A 16,595-nucleotide genomic window follows, 5' to 3' on the forward strand; every position below is an offset into this window, starting at 1 on the left:
GTATCATCAAATTGTGCAGTACCTTCTCACAAGAAACGAATTTTTGGTTTGAACTGTATGAAATATAATTAAATCTACTTTTCAAAATTCCACGGATGCAAAGGTCATCCGGCACGTGGTAGATTGAATTATCGATAAAAATCAATTTGAAAATTTAATCAGTTCTCGAAATTTTCGTTATGAGTTTCTGATTGATTATCGATTTTGGTGAGTTATCTTCATTCTCTTTAAGTTTTTTTTTTTCAAAAAATAAATGCATTTTAGAGTAAGAAAAGTAAGGAGAACAAATAAATGGCTGAGGTGGGATTGGATCAATCCCAGGCAATGGGTCCAGGCAGGATGAGCGAGGAAAAGGTCCCCAGAAAGAGCAAGAAGAGCAAGAAGGGGAACGACGGCAAGGACAATAAGGAGAAGAAGGAAAAGCCGAAGAAAGGAGAGGATGAGAAGACTAAGGAAGGATCCAAGCAGAAGAGTGTCGAGAAGGATGAGAGCGTGGATAAATAGATGATTATTGATAGAATAGAACTCTACTAGAATAAAGAAAAAGATTGAGAAGAAGTACCTCTGTTCAGGTTGAGAACTTAATTTATTGATAAATTAATAATATTGAATAAATACTTACTTTTCCCCCGGCGTTTACAGCTTTTGTAAAAAATAGCAAAGGATCTACTTACTATCATAGTTTTTAAATATAATACGTCGGACTATTCGGAAAACGAAATCGCTTTCTGGTTGAGCTCACAATATGCCGATTTGTGTAAAATTTCAATTCCGGCAACTTGACGATTTTCCGGAAATTTCAATGCCAGCAACTTGCCGATTTGCCGGAAATTTCAATTCCGCCAATTCGCCGATTTGCCGGAAATTTCAATGCCGGCAATTTGCCAATTTGCCGGAAATTTCAACCGGATTTCCCATAATTTTTTACCAAAAAAAATGATATTCAGCCTATCGAACGTTTTAATTTGCGTATGATCATGCTCTACTTTGCAGAAACTCGTGTTTTCTGGGTCTCGCTGCGAGGTTACTGTAGTTTCCGTGGCGGGACCCAATCTACTTTAGAATGGAGCGAATCGGGTCATGTTTATACTCAAATCAAAGCACTTTGCGAGCCCAACTCGAATTTCTAAACAATTTACAATTTTTTGTTTTTTTTTGTAAAATTTAAGGGAAACCCGGTTTTCACGCGAGATTACTGTACTTTTCGTGGTGGGACCCAACATTTTCAACTATTGAGAGCATTTTGTCATGATCATGTTTAATAGGAAACTTTTGGTAGACTGAACTGAACTTTAATATTAAATATTTAGTTTTTATTCAATTTTGAGGTAAAAAATATTGGGCAAAAATTGTTTTGAATTTTTTTGCAGAAATTTAACGTTTTAGTCAAATTCGTTGAAAAAAACTGATTTTCCCACAAATTTTTCATTATATTTTGAATTCAGCATGCCAAGAGCTTTAATTTAAGTATAATCATGAACCACTTTGCTCAAATTCCAGTTTTTTGGGTCTAAACGCGAGACTACTGTACTTTTCGTGGTAGGACCCAATAATTTTAACGTTTTAGTCAAACTCGAAAAAAGACTGATTTTCCTACAATTTTAAACAGATATTTTTGAATTTAGTCCACTGAAAACTTCAATTTTAATATAATAATGTTCTAATGTTCTCAAGTTCACAATTTTGTGTCCCACCACGAGATTACTGTAATTTTCGTGGCAGGACCCAATTTTTTTCTAAATTTAGGAAATTGGGTCATGTTTATTCCCAAATTGAAGGTCTCGGAAAGCTGGACTCGAATTTCAATGTAATTTTTTCAGTAACATTTTTTTTCAACATTTTTCCTATCTTTCCTCAAATTTAATATATCGGCTATTTTTCGGAATTCAAATTCAGGGAAAACATATTTTCTGCAAACTTTTTACTATAATATTCAAATTCAGCCCATCGAGAGCCCCTACTCTGCTGAAAGTCGAGTTTTCTGGGTCTCGCCATGAGATTACTGTAGTTTTCGCGGCGGGACCCCGCAATTTCCAATATCAACAAAACATAGTCATGATTATACTTAAATTGAAGGTCTCGGCAAGCCGGATTCGAATTTTCAAATTTCAGTGTGTAACTTACTAGTTGGGCAAAAAATTTTGTGTGAAAAAATTTATTTTTTCCAATTTATTTTTTGTCAAATTGCATTAATCGATATTTTTTTGGATTTTTGGATCCCCGCAGACGCTAAACGTACAAATTATCGGATTTGTCAGGTCCATGCATTGTGCTCGCCGAGTCCATTGTCTCCCCTTTCTCTCTCGGCACTCTCCACCAGTCTACACACTATTTTCATACATATTCCATTCCCCGTGACACAAATAGTGCATTCGTCCTCCACCCATTGATTCCAGCTACTGTGTCTGCGTCTCTCTGTTCTCTGTTCTCATGTTCTATGTCTTCTCTAACTTCTCTCTCTCTCTCTCTCTCTTTGCCCGCCCGCACCTCGAGGGTTTTCTTCTTTCAGTTTGTGTGTCTTCGGGACGAGACACTCGATTACTTTTCAGTTTTTTATATCGATTTTTTCAAAAATATGTAGATGAATAAGTAACACTACATTTTGAAATATTTCTGGAAAAAAATTCGAAAAAAAATGAAATTTTTTTAAGCGAATTTATATAGTAATTTTAAGAAATAGCAGAAGTAGTACTGCTTTATAAAACTCAAAAATATGCTAATATCCACGAATTTTACCAGAGTTTTTTTTTATTTAATGTTAGAATTTTCTCAGAATTTTTCGTCTAATTTTCAGAGAAAATTTGAATATATCTTTTAAAAAATAACCAAATTCCGGTTTTTTTGCTGAAAATTATAATTTTTTCCGACCTGAAAATTGGAAAAAGAAACACTGTTTTTTTTAAAGTTCTTCTTGAAAATCCAAATTAAAAAAAAATAATTGAATCAAGATTCAATTATTTTTTTGATATTTTCAAAAAATTTGCAGGTTTGTCAGAATTTTTAATGCCGGCAATTTGCCGATTTGCCGGAAATTTAAATTCCGGCAATTTGCCAATTTGCCTGAAATTTCAATTCCGGCTATTTCCCGAATTGCCGGAAATTTCAATTCCGACAATATGCCGATTTGTGTAAAATTTCAATTCCGGCAATTTGCCCACTTGTCGGAAATTTCAATTCCGGCAATTTGCCGATTGGCCGGAATTTCTCAAATCCGGCAATTTGCAGGTTTGTCAGAATTTTCAATGCCGGCAATTTGCCGATTTGCCGGAAATTTCAATTCCGTCAATTTACCGATTTGCTGGAAATCCAAATTTTTCGACGGTTTTTTCTGTAAAACTCAAATAATTTTAACTTAAAATTACAAAAAAAAATCAGGATTCAATTATTTTTTTGATATTTTCAAAAAAAAAATTCTGAAAAAAATTGTTTGAGAAATTTTTTTGAGATTTTCAAAAAATTTCGAATTTTTTTTTGAAAATTGTATTTTTCTCCGATTTTTTAATTCAGATCCCATTTATTGCAAAATCCAAAAAAAATCTGAAAAGTGAATGAAGTTCTATTTTTGATGAAATTATGGTGCATCGATAATCGACGAAAAATAATTTCGAAATATATTGGTATATACCAAATAATTATTTCTTCATTTTTTATCGGAATTCCTCTCAATTTCCTCCCGATTTTTTTTCCGAAAATTTCCAATTTTTTCTCTTTTCAGGTTAATGGAATGAATATCCGACAGAATGAGCTGCGACTGGTTAGTTTTTCGATTTTTTTATAGTCCCAAAAATAAAAATAAAAAGTTCATTTTCCGGCCTAAAAAATCAATTTTACGCATTGAAATATTGCGAATTTCAAACTTTTCACCAAAAACCCAATTTTTTTTCAGACTGTCGAACTTCGTCAGGTGACCGACGCCGTTGAATGCATCTTCCACTCGTTGCTCCTTCACAGAACACTTGGAAGGGTAGGTTAAGCTCGGAAATTGACTACAAATCTGAAAAATTCGGGAAAAAAGGTTTTTAATGCAAAGAATAGGGAAATGGATTTTTTTTTTCAAAAAAGTTGATTTTTTTTTTAAATTTTCAAGTAAAATTTTTGAATTTTCCCCGTTTTCAAACATTTTGGGCATTTTTTTTAAATAAAAATAAAGTCATATCAAGTTTTACGCTAAAAATGTCAAAATACGACACACGGAATTCTGGCTTCCCTCATAAATCGAAATGGCAGAGTTTGCCGAACTAGGCCATTTTGGGTCGGAGAGATTTTGTGTAGATTTACGGCGCGTTGCGTGTCGCGTCGCGGCTCGTTTTTAGTTGTAAAACTGATGTATTTGTCCGCGTGGAGTAAACGACACTTTTCCACGCGCTGTCCGGCAGACAATTGTCAATGGAGCGCGAAAATTCAATGAGAAAGGCCAGAACCCCGTGACGACAGTGAAAAAATACTTAAAAATCAATTATTTTCGTTTAAAATATCACTTTTAGACTGATTTTTAGGTCAAATCTTCTCAAAAAAATTAAATTTCAACGGTTTTTAAATCGATTTTCGTCAAAATCCCCCTGAAAAAGGCGATTTTTCAGCTTTTTTCTCTTTAAACCCAAACATTTATCGATTTCTTAAAAACTCTTCAAAAATCATATTCCATTTTCCCGCCTATAATCAAGTGTTCAATCACGTGAAAACTCATCACCCAAAGTCATGCAATAGTGTATCTTTTGATGTCTGCGTCTCACCAGTGTCTCTTTGCCTGTCTGCGTCTCCTCCGTAGTCATATGATCTCTCATCACGGGGGGAGAATCAACAGTTTTTTCGTCGGCAGCACGGGATGACGACCTTATGAGAGCGGCAGGGGAGGCTAGAGACAGACATGGAAAGAAGGCTTCTTATCAAATCATATATAAACATTTTAGACGTTCTATGCACCTTTAAACACGGAACACATTTTTTTTTTGAAATATAAAATTCTGAAAAAAATGGTTTTCTAAAAAACTATTTTTTAGACATTTTATTTTTTTTTAACATCTCATCAAAAAAATCATCGAAAATAATCAAAAAATCCCGACTTTAAATCATTTTTAGAACCTCAAAATCAATTTTTAAAAACCGACATCAAAAAATGCTCGAAAATTTTTTTTCTCAGTTTTTTTTCCAAAATGTTCTCCTGTCTAGCTATGGCAGAAGGTTTTTTTTTCAAATGTTCAAGATCGTTTTCAAAAAGTGAAAGGGTGGGTGTCCTCGGTCTCGAGGTCGCCCGCCGATCATTATCTATCTGTCGTCGGATTGTGCAAGCAAACTACAAGATTTCATCATTTTTGATAGCAAATTTTGAAAAGCGGAGAGGCATGTGATTGCACAAGTGCAATTGATACGATTTTTGAGATCAAAAAATTAAATTTGAGGGGGATTTCGTCAATACAAAACCCTTAAAAAATCATTCCCTGTTGTTTGCAAGGTTTTTAAGTTAAAAATTCGAATTCTCCAGCCTAAAAAGCCTATTAAACCACCAGCTAAAGGACTCGAACCCGGGACCCTCTGCACCATAGTCTTGCCTGTTACCGGCTGCGCCATTCGCGTCTACCTTCCAGAAGCTGTGAAGCCTGGCACTGGTGGCGAGTGGCGCAACTGGTAACGAGTTGGGCCTTGGTGCAGACGGTCTCGGGTTCGAACCCCTGTGGCGGTTACTGGGTTTTCACACTTGGGGAATTCGAATTTTCAACTTTCAAATCTGAAAAACCTGCGGGAAATCGATTTTTAGCTACAATTTTCTAATGTTTTTGTCTTTTTTCAGTTCCAATACAACGATGAGAAGACGTTCTCGATGGGATCGATCGGTATCAAGGAAGTCAGTTGTGAGCAGATTGATATGACTTATGTACGGTTTTTTCTTCTTTGTGACCCAATTTCTTCTCCTCGTCATTGAGATCTTTGAGAGTCAAAACAACACTATACGATAACATTGCGCTATTGACACAGTGAAGTGTTGGGGGAAACTCGTTTTATTGGAACAAAACAACCCCGTTTAATAAATTTTCCATTGATTTTCACGCTTTTAAACTTGAAAATTCGAATTTCCCACATGCGAAAACCTAGAAAAAGAAGAAATTCAGCAGAAGGACTCGAACCCAGGGCTCTCTACTCCAAGACCCAACCCGTTACCGGTTGCGCCATGGTGCAACCAGCACGCCAAACGCCATCTAGCGCCGGGCGCACGGATGGCGCATGAGGTAAAAGGTTGGGATTTGGTGTGAAGGGCCCGGGGTTCGAGTCCCGCCGGCACATTATAGGTTTTCGTACACGGAGAATTCGAATTTTCAACTTTAAAATAATGAAAATTGACGGGGAACTTCTTTTTCCTCACTTTTTTCCTTCAATTTCTGGTCTTTTAATCCCTAGACTGACCCCAAAGTACGCACCTTTTGCCTCCTCGTCCAAATGAATCAGCTGACGCAGGCATAGAAGAGACGCAGACACACCTACTCTTATCCCTGACATCCTCCGCCGTGTCTATTTGTGGCTGGTTCTGAACTCACGGAGCCCCCCGTGTTGTCTATGTGCTCCGAGAGCTCAATAGATAAGGGGTAAGGTGTTCGAAAATTGAACCTTCACGGGATAGAGGGGGGGGAGGTCTGGTGATGTTTTTAAAAACTTAGAAAACATTTTAAAAATCGAAAAAAAAAACAACAAGTTTATTTGGTTTTTGAGGTCTTAAAGTGGAATGATCTTTTTTAAAAATGCAGAAAATCGTGGTTAATTTTTTTTTTCGAATAAAACATGGAAAGCTGGCCTAACTTCTTTACTGGTGGCCTAGAATTCTCAAACTCACAAAAATTATAATTCAGCTCCCCGAGAGCTTTAATTTGAGTATAATCATGGCCAGGTTCCGATGGATTTAAAGAATTTTGGGTCCCGCCAGGAGGTTACTGTAGGTGTTCGTGATTTTCGCGGTAAGACCCAAACATAGGCATGATTATACGCAAATGAAAGCTCTAGAAGAGCTAATATCAGATATTTCACTAAAATTTTATAGTATTAGGATCTCGAAAGAAATAATACTAGAATGAATTAAAAATGTCGCTTCAAGACCTTGTTTCACTCTCAAACTTCAATTTTACCGAATTTTTATAAGAAATTTGAATTTAGCTTGTCCAGAGCTTTGATTTAAGTATAATCATGACTATGTTCCCGTTATTTCAAACAATTTTTGGTCCCGCCGCGAGGTTACTGTAGGTGTTGTGATTTTCGTGGCGAGACCCAAATTTTCCCAACTTGAGCAAAGGTGGTCATGATTATACTTAAATGAAAGCTCTCGATGAGCTGAATTCGAATGTTCAAGTTTCAAAATTTTCTAGGTCACCACTGAAAAGTTAGGCCATCAATTAATATTTTAAATTTTTTCGTTTTTCAGGTTCGCGTGAACTCTACGGAGCTGGCGATGTGCGTCGACGAGGACATTCGTCAATTCAAATGTGAAGTGGAAGAAGCCACGTGCTCTGGCTCGATACCACGTCGCACGCCGACAGTCGGAAGTCCGACAGACAGTGCGATTCCACTTTTGTCCGCACAAATCGGACTCCAATTTTATACAAAATCCAAAAAGCCCAACTCTGTCATTGGAACAGCCGTCACGTGGTTCGGAGGTGCGGCGGCAACTGCTACCGGCGCCACGGTCGCCGACGATGGAACGTCATGGGAAGAATGGAAGCTTATCTTGGGTAGGTTTTTAAATTTCCAAAAAAAAAAATGAAAAATCGATAAAATACGTTCTCTAATGAAAAAAAAATTTATCTTAAACCAAAAAATGTCTGAAAAAAAAACAATAATTGTTTCGAAAAAATATTGTTTTTTTGTAAAAAATTGATTTTTAACTAAACACGAATTCACGTCACGGCCCGGCAAAGGGTACATCAGTGTAAACGCGCTCTACTGATAATTGCAGTTTAGCTAGGTTTGGGCGCGTTTTAAGGAAAAAAGCTTTGGTCCAAAAAATTTTGAATTTATTTTCGAACATTTTTTATATGCATATCATCACAAAAAATCTCTTGGCGAATTCAAATATTTTTTCCCGCCTTTTTTTTGAAAATTTTCGAGGCGTTGGTCGAGAGCGAATACACGTGGAATTTCTGGCTTCCCTCATAAATTGAAATGGAAGAGTTTTTGCCGAACTAGGCCATTTTGGCTCGGTCATATCTGGGGTCGATTTACGGCGCGTTGCGTGTCGCGTCACGGCTCGATTTTAGTTGTAAAACTAAATTTATTTGTCCGTGTCTTTCCCACGCATTGTCCGGCGGGCGATTGTCAATGGAGCGCGAAAAATTCAATGAGGAAGGCCAGAACCCCGTGAATTTTTTTTAAAGAAACTTTAACATAAATTTTTCAAAAACATGCAAAAAAAGTTTTAAAAATCGATATTTTATCGATTTTTCACGACTTTTAAACTCAAATTTCCCCAAATTTTCAGACGTTTTCCGTGTCGAATCGATAGATGAGCTTCAAAAAATGCGTCAACGCGTCGCTGACGATATTGGCGAAAAAGTGCTGGATATTTGCGAGCACATTAATCACAATCACTATACGCCGAAAATGCCGACGAAAACCGAGATTCCCGAGATTTTCGAGACGAAATTCTCGGATTGCCAACCGTATTTGTTCAAGATTCGACGACAGGCTGTTCCACGTACGTTTTAAGTTGGAAATTCGAATTCAGCTAGCCGAGAGCTTTCATTTAAGTATAATCATGACTATGTTGGGGTCTCGCCGCGAAAATCACGGAGACCTACAGTAGCCTCGTGGCGGGACCCAAAATTTTTCAAAATCATCGGAACCTGGTCATGATTATACACAAATTAAAGCTCTCTCTCTCGGTGAGCTAGATAATAATTTCGTAATTAATTTTTTTCGAAATTTTCGTAAAATGGGTCTCGGCACGATTTTTTTTTGCGAAATTCTAAAATTTTCAAAATAGTTTATAACTTCCCGCGTTATTAACACCTATTTTGAAATATTCTGTGAAAAATCTGGTAATGTGAGTTTTAGAAAAATTTAGAATGTTGAGAATCTCGAGAATAAGAGAAATCGTGTCGAGACTCATTCGTCTTCAAATTTTTTAAAATTTTATAAAATTATTCGGAATCAGCTCGCCGAGAGCTTTGATTTAAGTATAATCATGACAAGATTCCGATTATGTTGGGTCTCACCACGAAAATGACGACAACCTACAGTAACCACGTGGCGAGACCCAAAATTCTTCAAATTCATCAGAACCTGGTCATGATTATACTCCAATTGAAGCTCTCGGCGAGCTGAATTTAATTTTTCTGGTTTTGAAACTTCTAGGCCACCAGTAGAAAAGTTAGGCCAGCTTTTAATTTTTTTTTGTTGCAGAAATGGAGCACAAACAATCGCTGGCTCAAGTGGCACTATCGCGTTGGAAAGATATCCTTGCTGTCTAAAAAAAATCTGCCTCCTCCCGAAATTACTCATTTTTTGTCCAAATTTTCCAACTTGTTTTAGGTTTTTGCGATTTTCTCCGAGCTTCCTCACCCCAAAATTTTTCCGCCCACGCCTCCCATTCCTTGTGTGTATTTTTTGTACATTCTTCCAATCTTCTCTAAAAAATATGTGTAAAAATTTGAAATTTTTTTGTAAAAAATCCCAGTTTCTTTCTGTAAAATCTAGTTTTTTTTTTGGATTCTTCTCCATTTTTTTCATTGTTCTCTGTGCATTTTACTCAATTTTTTCACTTTTTTTTTCATCACCAAATTGATTTTTTTGTCTACTTTTTTTCCTTTTCTCCGCATTTACCTTACAAAAACCTCTTCCCTTAGGGGAATTCCACCACTGAAATTACCTCTTTTCTGCCTGAAAAATTGGAAGAAAATTTTCGATTTTTTCGTTTACGGGACCCCTCGCACTCTCTTCACTCTTCACACTATTTCCCAAAATTTTCCCAAAAAAAAAAAAAATTTTCTCTGATAAGCCACCCACTTCCCTCCAATTTTTTTCCATTTGTGTTGATTTTTTAATGATTAAAAAATGTTTTTAAGCAACGTTTTTCAGTTTTTTTGGATTCGAATAAGTTGCGAAGTCTTTGAAAAATGATATTTCTTTGCATGAAATAAATTTTAGAAAAATTTTGGCGAAAAATCTGAATTTTCATTGATTTTTTTCGACTTTCACTCAATTTTCCAGTCCGTAGTGATCTATTGCATATGAAAATTAAAAAATAAGCGCGAAAATCAATTAAATTCTCAACTAATTACCGTAGTGATTTAAAGGCGCATGTCGTTAGTCTTAACTTGGGTCTCGAAACGACAACTTTTATTTTCAAATTTATTGACTTTAAAATTTATTTTTAACATTTTAATGGATTTCTGATGCTTTTTAATAGATTTTTCGCTTAAAAACTTTGAAACTTCTTCCTAATCTCTCTTTTTTTCACCATTTTCTATCGATGAATCATTCAAAAAGAAGGAAAAAACGAGTTTTTTGTTCTCAACGAATAATGTGATGGTTTTCTCTATAAATTTCGCCATTTTCGACGAATTTTTTTTTTGTTTTCTTCTTGAAAGTGAGCCTAAAATCATCGATTCTTGCAATTTTTTCAACCAAAAAATTCCATTTTTCAGCCCCTCCAACATGCCGGGCCGTGTGATGTCAGTGGTCTTGTGCCGACCGACAGTTTCCGGCGATATTGTTCCAATTGCAATGGGAAATTGTGAAAATATGGACGAGGCAACGAAATTTAACGACGTAAAGCCGCCAAATGGTACAGAATTTTGAAGAAAATCCCAAAAATTATTGATTTTTGCAGATAGTGACGTCATCCGCCTCGTAAAATCGCGTGTACGGACGTATTTTAATAACGATGGAGTCATTGAGCTCGATGGAGGGTTGGTTTTTTACAATTTTAAGCTAAAAGACTTTAAAACCATCGGAAAAAAAACCAGAAAAACGACAAAAAATCAACCTGAAATTTGAAATTTCGTGGCCGCGACGCGACCGCAACGCGTGGTCTCAAAAAATCGATAATTCTTTCAGATATCACCTATATTTCGTCGTTGTCATCGAAACATTCTCCAATATGGTCTACTGTTGTGTGGGAGAAGCCGGAATGGGAATCGAGGAGGCTCTGGAATTTTTGAACTCAAAAATTCGATCAATAATGGATTATTCGAATATTCAAATGGTCATCGCGCAGTCGAATGCCTACGATTTGCTGGGACATTTACAACCGGATATTTTGAAATTTATTGTGAGTTTTTCCGTATTTTTTCATCTAAATTTGGATTTTTTTTTGCAGAAACAGCACAACGAGACGTTCCCCACGGCGCAACAGCAGCGAATGATTGATATTCGCCGGCAAGTTGACGATGTTCGGCAGGTAATTAGGGGAAATTATCGATTTTTTAAAAATCAAATTTCCGTAATTTCAGGTGATGGCGGACAATGTCGAGCGAATTATGGAGCGCGGGGAGCGTCTGGAGAATATGGAAAATCGAACGGAAGCGCTGAGAACCTCGGTTAGGACAATTTTCCACGAAAAATTGCGAACACGGCTCGCACTGCAACTTTTTCCTCACGAGGGACGAGGAAAAGTGGTTTCTAGGCCATGGCCGAGGGGCCGACAAGTTTCAGCGGCCATTTATCTTGCTTTGTTTTCCGCCTGTTTTCTTTCGTTTTTCACTGATTTTTTTCGTTTTTTCTTAATAAAACTGATAAATAAATATTTTTTGCAGATGCTACAACAATTTCCAAGTAAAAAATTATGTATTCAGTGGGCAAGCAGCGGTTAAAGTGGTCAATGTAAATTGATGGATTACGGGAATACTAAACCTAAACTTTTTCTGAAACATGATATATATGCTGCTTAGATGCTGAAAGTACCTGATTTTCATAACGAGACCGCTGAAAAAGTTTTGAGGTTTCCCAAAATTCAACTTTTTTGGTGAAAAAGCCGAGATTTTCGCACAAAAAGTTGAATTTTGAAAACCTCGAAACTTTTTCAGCGGTCTCGTTATAAAAATCAGGTACTTTCAGCATCTAAGCAGCATATGTATCATGTTTCAGAAAAAATTTAAGTTTTGTATTCCCGTAATCCATCATATTACAATGCCCACTTTCACCGCTGCTTGCCCACTGAATACATGATTTTTACTTGGAAATTGTTTTAGCATCTGCAAAAAATATTTATTTATCAGTTTTAATAAGAAAAAACGGGAAAAAGCTGTGAAAAACAAAAGAAAACAGGCTCAAAACAAAGCAAGATAAATGGCCGCTGAAACTTGTCGGCCCCTCGGCCATGGCCTAGAAACCACTTTTCCTCGTCCCTCGTGAGGAAAAAGTTGCAGAGGGCTCCCAAATTGGCGGGAATTCATTTTTTTTTGGATTTTTCACCATTTTTCATCAGAATTTTTCTTCAGGCAACATCATTCAAATCCACTGCCCGCCGTGTCCAACGTCATTTCTGCCAGAAAAACCTGAAATGGACCCTAATTCTTCTGCTCGTCGTCACCATCATCGTCGCCGCCATTGTGCTCACAATTTTGCACAAAAATGGTGTTATATGAGTGTGTGAAAAGTATCGATTTCCTCTTTGATTTCCATTTTTCTACGAGTTTTTGCTGATGTTTTAACTTTTTTTTTTTTTGATTTTTTTGTCAAACCGTCAAAACTAATGTTCAATTCACCCCTGTTGATGTGCTTCTGTATTTTCCTGTTTTTTTTTTCGCCATTTTTTTGTACTTATTTTGCCATTTTTCACTATAAACTTGTATTTTTAAACTGAAAATAATGTTTTTTACCATTAAAAAAAAAGAAAAAAAATGATGACCCAGTCCCGAATTTCCACGTGGCGCCCTAATTACGTGTGCCACGTTGGCACTTTGTTTTTGCGCTGATTATTTTTAGTTTTCACCTCATTTTTACAAAATTTCCCATTCCCCTTTCAATTTTACAGTTTTCACTTGATTTTTATGCTTTTCAGGTATTTTTTTTGCTGAAAAATCGAGAAAATGGCTTCAAATAAGGTATATTTTAGTATTTTAGCGGAATTTTCTCCTCGAATCTATAGCTTAAATTCCAGAAAAATCAAGCCAGCGGCGGCGACCAAAAGCTGGCACAATCGGAAAGCGGAGTCGAGCTGAAAACCCTCCTGCAACTCATCGGCAAGGCCATCGAAGCGGCGCCGGCGACCGATGAACCCGCCGAGCCAGAATTGCCACGTTTCATGCGAAACAATGATAATTATCACGATCAACGGCGGCAATTCGTCGTCACGTTGTCCGAGATTTTGATGGTTCCTGTCGAGAAATATCCGAAATACAATTTTGTCGGCCGAATTCTCGGGCCACGTGGCATGACGGTGAAGCAGTTGGAGAAGGAGACCGGCTGCCGCATCTTTGTGAGAGGAAGAGCTTCCACCACGGCGGTTAGTACAGGATTTGCATGGAATTTTAGTTGAAAATCCGGAAAAATCCAGGAAAAACTTTGTTGATATACATATTTTAGCGCTAATTTTGAACCAAAATTAGATTTTCTTGAGAAATTCTCCAATTTTTATGGATTTTTCTAGAGAATTAAGTTGAAAATTAAAGATTTAACTTATTTTTCACATTTTCAACCTGAAAATTGCTTTAAAATCTGTGAAAATCTGTGAAAATCAGTGATAATCGGGAGAAAATAGCGATTTTAGAATCGAAAAACCATTCGAAATTGCAAACAATGCTCCGAAATCCCGCATGCGCGTGTTGTTTAGCGTGGCGCGGAACATTAAATATTTGAATCTTGAACTTTTATTTATCGATTTTTGCAGTCCAACCCGGAAAGCAAGCCAAACAAATCGACACCAAGCTTCTCCAAACCGTCATTATCGATTATTTCGAGAAACGCGTTGACTGAAGAGCCGCTGCACGTCTACATCGAATGCCAAGATACTCAGTCAGCGGCACAGGCGAAAATGGCTCATGCCGTGGAAGTCATTCAGAGATTATTGTCGCCGCCGGTAAAAAAAATTATTTTTAAAAGATATTAATTGAAAAATAAACGATATAAATTCCAGAAAGATGGGAAGGATGAGCTGAAGCGACAACAGTTGGTGGATATTTCGCTGATCAATGGGACTTATAGAGTTACAAGCACATCCAATGAGCATGTTGGTGCGTTGAAAACTAACTTGAAACTTGAAACTTCTAAAATTTAATTTTTTTAATTAAAAATCTGTATTTCAGGCCAATTCCGCCGTCCACGTTATTCAGCGGATCCGACGTCAAATTCCACAGACTTGCAGCTTCGCCCATTGGATGCTCACGGAGCATATGGAGATGTTGGATCAGTCTACGGGTTTTTTGATATTAAATTGACAGGTTTTAACCTGATTCTCTTGCAGAATCGCCCAGCAAAAGCGCATTTGGCAGAAGCCACGTGGACCGGATGCCACGTCAGAAGAGTTCGCTCACTCTGTATCCTCGCGCGAGTTTGTCACCGATATTGTGCACAAGACGAAGAATAGTCCGCGACGAGCAAACGACGCGATTTTCAGTCTAACCGATGAGATTGTCAATGACTCGTTGAAGTGGGAAATTACAATTTTTTTTTGTTTTTGTTGTCTAAAAAATCAATAATCTTTTTTTCAGAGCCGCCCAAACACTGCTCGCCTCCCATGAATTGCTCACCTTCGGGCTTCAGGATCAGCAAAAAATGATGAAAGTTACGCAGTATGGAGCCGGTGACACCAGCAGTCGGAAAAGTAGAATTTTTGATTCCAAAAATCAATAAACTATCGATTTTTTTCAGATCTTCCGTATCCGCCACCACTGATGTCCACTCCGATGCCGCCTCCAGGATATTCAATGTGCTATATGATGCCGCCATATTACCCACCAAGATATTGATTTCTCCTGGGAAATTTCTCTACTCGAATTCTTCAAATCCTGTGTCATTTTCTCTTCGTTTTATCTGTGTTCGTTGTTCACCCTCCTCGTTTTATCCAGCTTTTATATAAACATTTCTAAATAACAAAAATTTATTGGAAAAATGGGGAAATTTAAAAGAAAGAAAGAGAGATAGAAGAGAGAGAGTATGGTACAACATGAAACATTGATCGCATCGAGAAATCGATGATTGATTTTTAGTCGTCCTCCATCTTGAACGGGATCGTCGAGTGCTGCTTGCTGCGGAGAATTGCCGCTGGGCCTGAGATGGCGTTCTGAAAATGGAAAATTAATGGGAAAATCGAGGTTTCGACGAACTTTTTTGCCGAAAATCTTGCTGGTACACGGAGAGAGCATATTGTCGGATGGTGAGCCAATGTGAAGCTCCTTTTGAATATGACGACGATTACGGACGGCCGCCGGCGTCTCGTGGGGCAATGGGACGACCACTGGAGTCTGAAAATTGGAATTTTAGGGTTTTTTAGTCGAAATTTATTTATTTTTTGAATAGAATTTATAATTTTGGATCCGCGATTCGACCGCATCGCATAATTTTAATGCAAAAATGTAGTTTTTAAAAGAATTTCCACGAACTTTTCCCTTATTCTCCCCGACTTGTGGCTCCTCTGGCTCCTCGCTGCCCGGAGTTTTCTCCTCGACGGGCTCCTGCTGCTCCTGTTTTGGTGTGCTTGGTGCGGTGCTCATTCTTCTGAAAATGAAAAAAAAAATACATGCGATAGTTTTGCCAAATTCGAAAATCGAATTTATAGCAAAATTTATCGAAAAAACAGTATTTTCTCTGTATAATACCGATTTTCTAATGAAAAATTGAATTTTCTATTCATTTTCCCCAAAAAAAACAACGAAAAAAACACAAAAATAGGATGAAAATTGAGAAAAACTACTGAAAATGTGAAAATAGGGACGAACAATATTTGAATCACCCCATTTGGCGCGGTGTGCGATGGAGCGCAATTACATTGCTTTCTCGAGATTTTATCAAATAATTGTTAAAAGGAGGGTTTTAGTGGGGAAAAACAATGAAAACAAAAATGAAAATGTTGGAATGATAAAGAAAAAAAAATGTAATTGATGATTTAGTCATTAAATTTTAAAAATTTAAAGAAAGAAATCGAAAAATTGAGCTTTACATAACATTTTTGATATAAAAAGTTCAAGCTTCAATATCTCCAAAACTATTAGAGCTACCAAGAAATTATCAACTGCAAAAATGTAGCTAACAAACAGTAGAACATATTGCCATTTGAAAACTTTTTTCTATCTCTGATACCAGCTGAGATATATTAGCTAGAAATTACCTTCTTACTTTCTGGTTCAAACGCTCATTTCTCAGTTGATATAGATGTTATTAAAAAGTTCTTAACTAAAAATTTATGCCGAATTTTATGCTCAACATTTTGTTAGTGAGCAACTTTTTGATAGCTCTCCTCCCTGTGAAGATAAACTATTTTTTATGATTTTTTTTACTATTAACTTTGGCTATTCTCTAGTTATTTATGCCCAAAGAACAATCAACATAACAAAGAAATTTGAGAATTCATATCTTATCACTGTTAATTATTGCATTTTTAGTTTTTATTTTATGATCTTACCTCCTTTTACACACTGTTTCGTCGTTTTTGGTGCACGTGCACGGTACACCTATAA

At 36.8% G+C, this 16,595-nt stretch overlaps 5 protein-coding genes and 1 non-coding gene across 10 annotated transcripts; 5 read left to right on the forward strand and 1 right to left on the reverse strand.

Moving 5' to 3' along the window:
- Window positions 1–291: 291 nt before the first annotated feature.
- Y69A2AR.47 (Si:ch211-22i13.2) lies at window positions 292–504 on the forward strand (the record flags this gene model as incomplete). Its single annotated transcript, NM_001380096.1, has 1 exon — window positions 292–504. The coding sequence occupies one exon, from the start codon at window positions 292–294 to the stop codon at window positions 502–504; it is 213 nt and encodes a 70-aa protein (NP_001368329.1).
- Window positions 505–3,715: 3,211 nt separating this feature from the next.
- epg-9 (Autophagy-related protein 101) lies at window positions 3,716–10,039 on the forward strand (the record flags this gene model as incomplete). 3 transcript variants are annotated; one of them, NM_171287.6, is made up of 6 exons in its annotated part: window positions 3,716–3,754; window positions 3,887–3,964; window positions 5,789–5,872; window positions 7,406–7,712; window positions 8,459–8,674; window positions 9,382–10,039. In NM_171287.6, the coding sequence occupies 6 exons, from the start codon at window positions 3,725–3,727 to the stop codon at window positions 9,447–9,449; spliced, it is 783 nt and encodes a 260-aa protein (NP_741338.2). The 3 variants fall into 3 exon arrangements, with proteins under 3 accessions (NP_741338.2, NP_741339.1, NP_001023565.1); NM_171288.5 differs by lacking the exons at window positions 3,716–3,754; window positions 3,887–3,964 and having other exon boundaries at window positions 5,819–5,872; window positions 9,382–9,449; NM_001028394.5 differs by lacking the exons at window positions 3,716–3,754; window positions 3,887–3,964; window positions 5,789–5,872 and having other exon boundaries at window positions 7,433–7,712; window positions 9,382–9,449.
- A 586-nt stretch (window positions 10,040–10,625) lies between these two features.
- Window positions 10,626–12,775, forward strand: vamp-7 (V-SNARE coiled-coil homology domain-containing protein). Its single transcript, NM_067831.10, has 5 exons — window positions 10,626–10,765; window positions 10,811–10,889; window positions 11,038–11,380; window positions 11,433–11,519; window positions 12,420–12,775. Exons 1-5 carry the CDS (start codon window positions 10,636–10,638, stop codon window positions 12,564–12,566), a joined length of 786 nt encoding a protein of 261 aa, NP_500232.3. The 5' UTR covers window positions 10,626–10,635; the 3' UTR covers window positions 12,567–12,775.
- A 235-nt stretch (window positions 12,776–13,010) lies between these two features.
- Window positions 13,011–15,016, forward strand: Y69A2AR.32 (the record flags this gene model as incomplete). Of its 3 annotated transcripts, NM_171289.6 has the most annotated exons (8): window positions 13,011–13,025; window positions 13,082–13,426; window positions 13,811–13,999; window positions 14,057–14,153; window positions 14,226–14,337; window positions 14,384–14,569; window positions 14,631–14,743; window positions 14,791–15,016. In NM_171289.6, the coding sequence occupies 8 exons, from the start codon at window positions 13,011–13,013 to the stop codon at window positions 14,886–14,888; spliced, it is 1,155 nt and encodes a 384-aa protein (NP_741340.2). The 3 variants fall into 3 exon arrangements, with proteins under 3 accessions (NP_741340.2, NP_741341.2, NP_001368328.1); NM_171290.6 differs by lacking the exons at window positions 13,011–13,025; window positions 13,082–13,426 and having other exon boundaries at window positions 13,955–13,999; window positions 14,791–14,888; NM_001380098.1 differs by lacking the exons at window positions 13,011–13,025; window positions 13,082–13,426; window positions 13,811–13,999; ... (1 more) ...; window positions 14,226–14,337; window positions 14,384–14,569 and having other exon boundaries at window positions 14,695–14,743; window positions 14,791–14,888.
- Window positions 15,007–15,636, reverse strand: Y69A2AR.28 (PEST proteolytic signal-containing nuclear protein). The gene is made up of 3 exons (NM_067832.4): window positions 15,522–15,636; window positions 15,246–15,383; window positions 15,007–15,202 (listed from the first exon to the last, which is right to left on the reverse strand). Exons 1-3 carry the CDS (start codon window positions 15,630–15,632, stop codon window positions 15,125–15,127), a joined length of 327 nt encoding a protein of 108 aa, NP_500233.1. The 5' UTR covers window positions 15,633–15,636; the 3' UTR covers window positions 15,007–15,124.
- A 319-nt stretch (window positions 15,637–15,955) lies between these two features.
- 21ur-13177 lies at window positions 15,956–15,976 on the forward strand. Its single transcript, NR_052988.1, has one exon.
- The last annotated feature ends 619 nt before the right edge of the window (window positions 15,977–16,595 follow it).

Source organism: Caenorhabditis elegans, chromosome IV (genome assembly GCF_000002985.6).
Source record: "Caenorhabditis elegans chromosome IV".
Classification (NCBI taxonomy): Eukaryota; Metazoa; Nematoda; class Chromadorea; order Rhabditida; family Rhabditidae; genus Caenorhabditis; species Caenorhabditis elegans.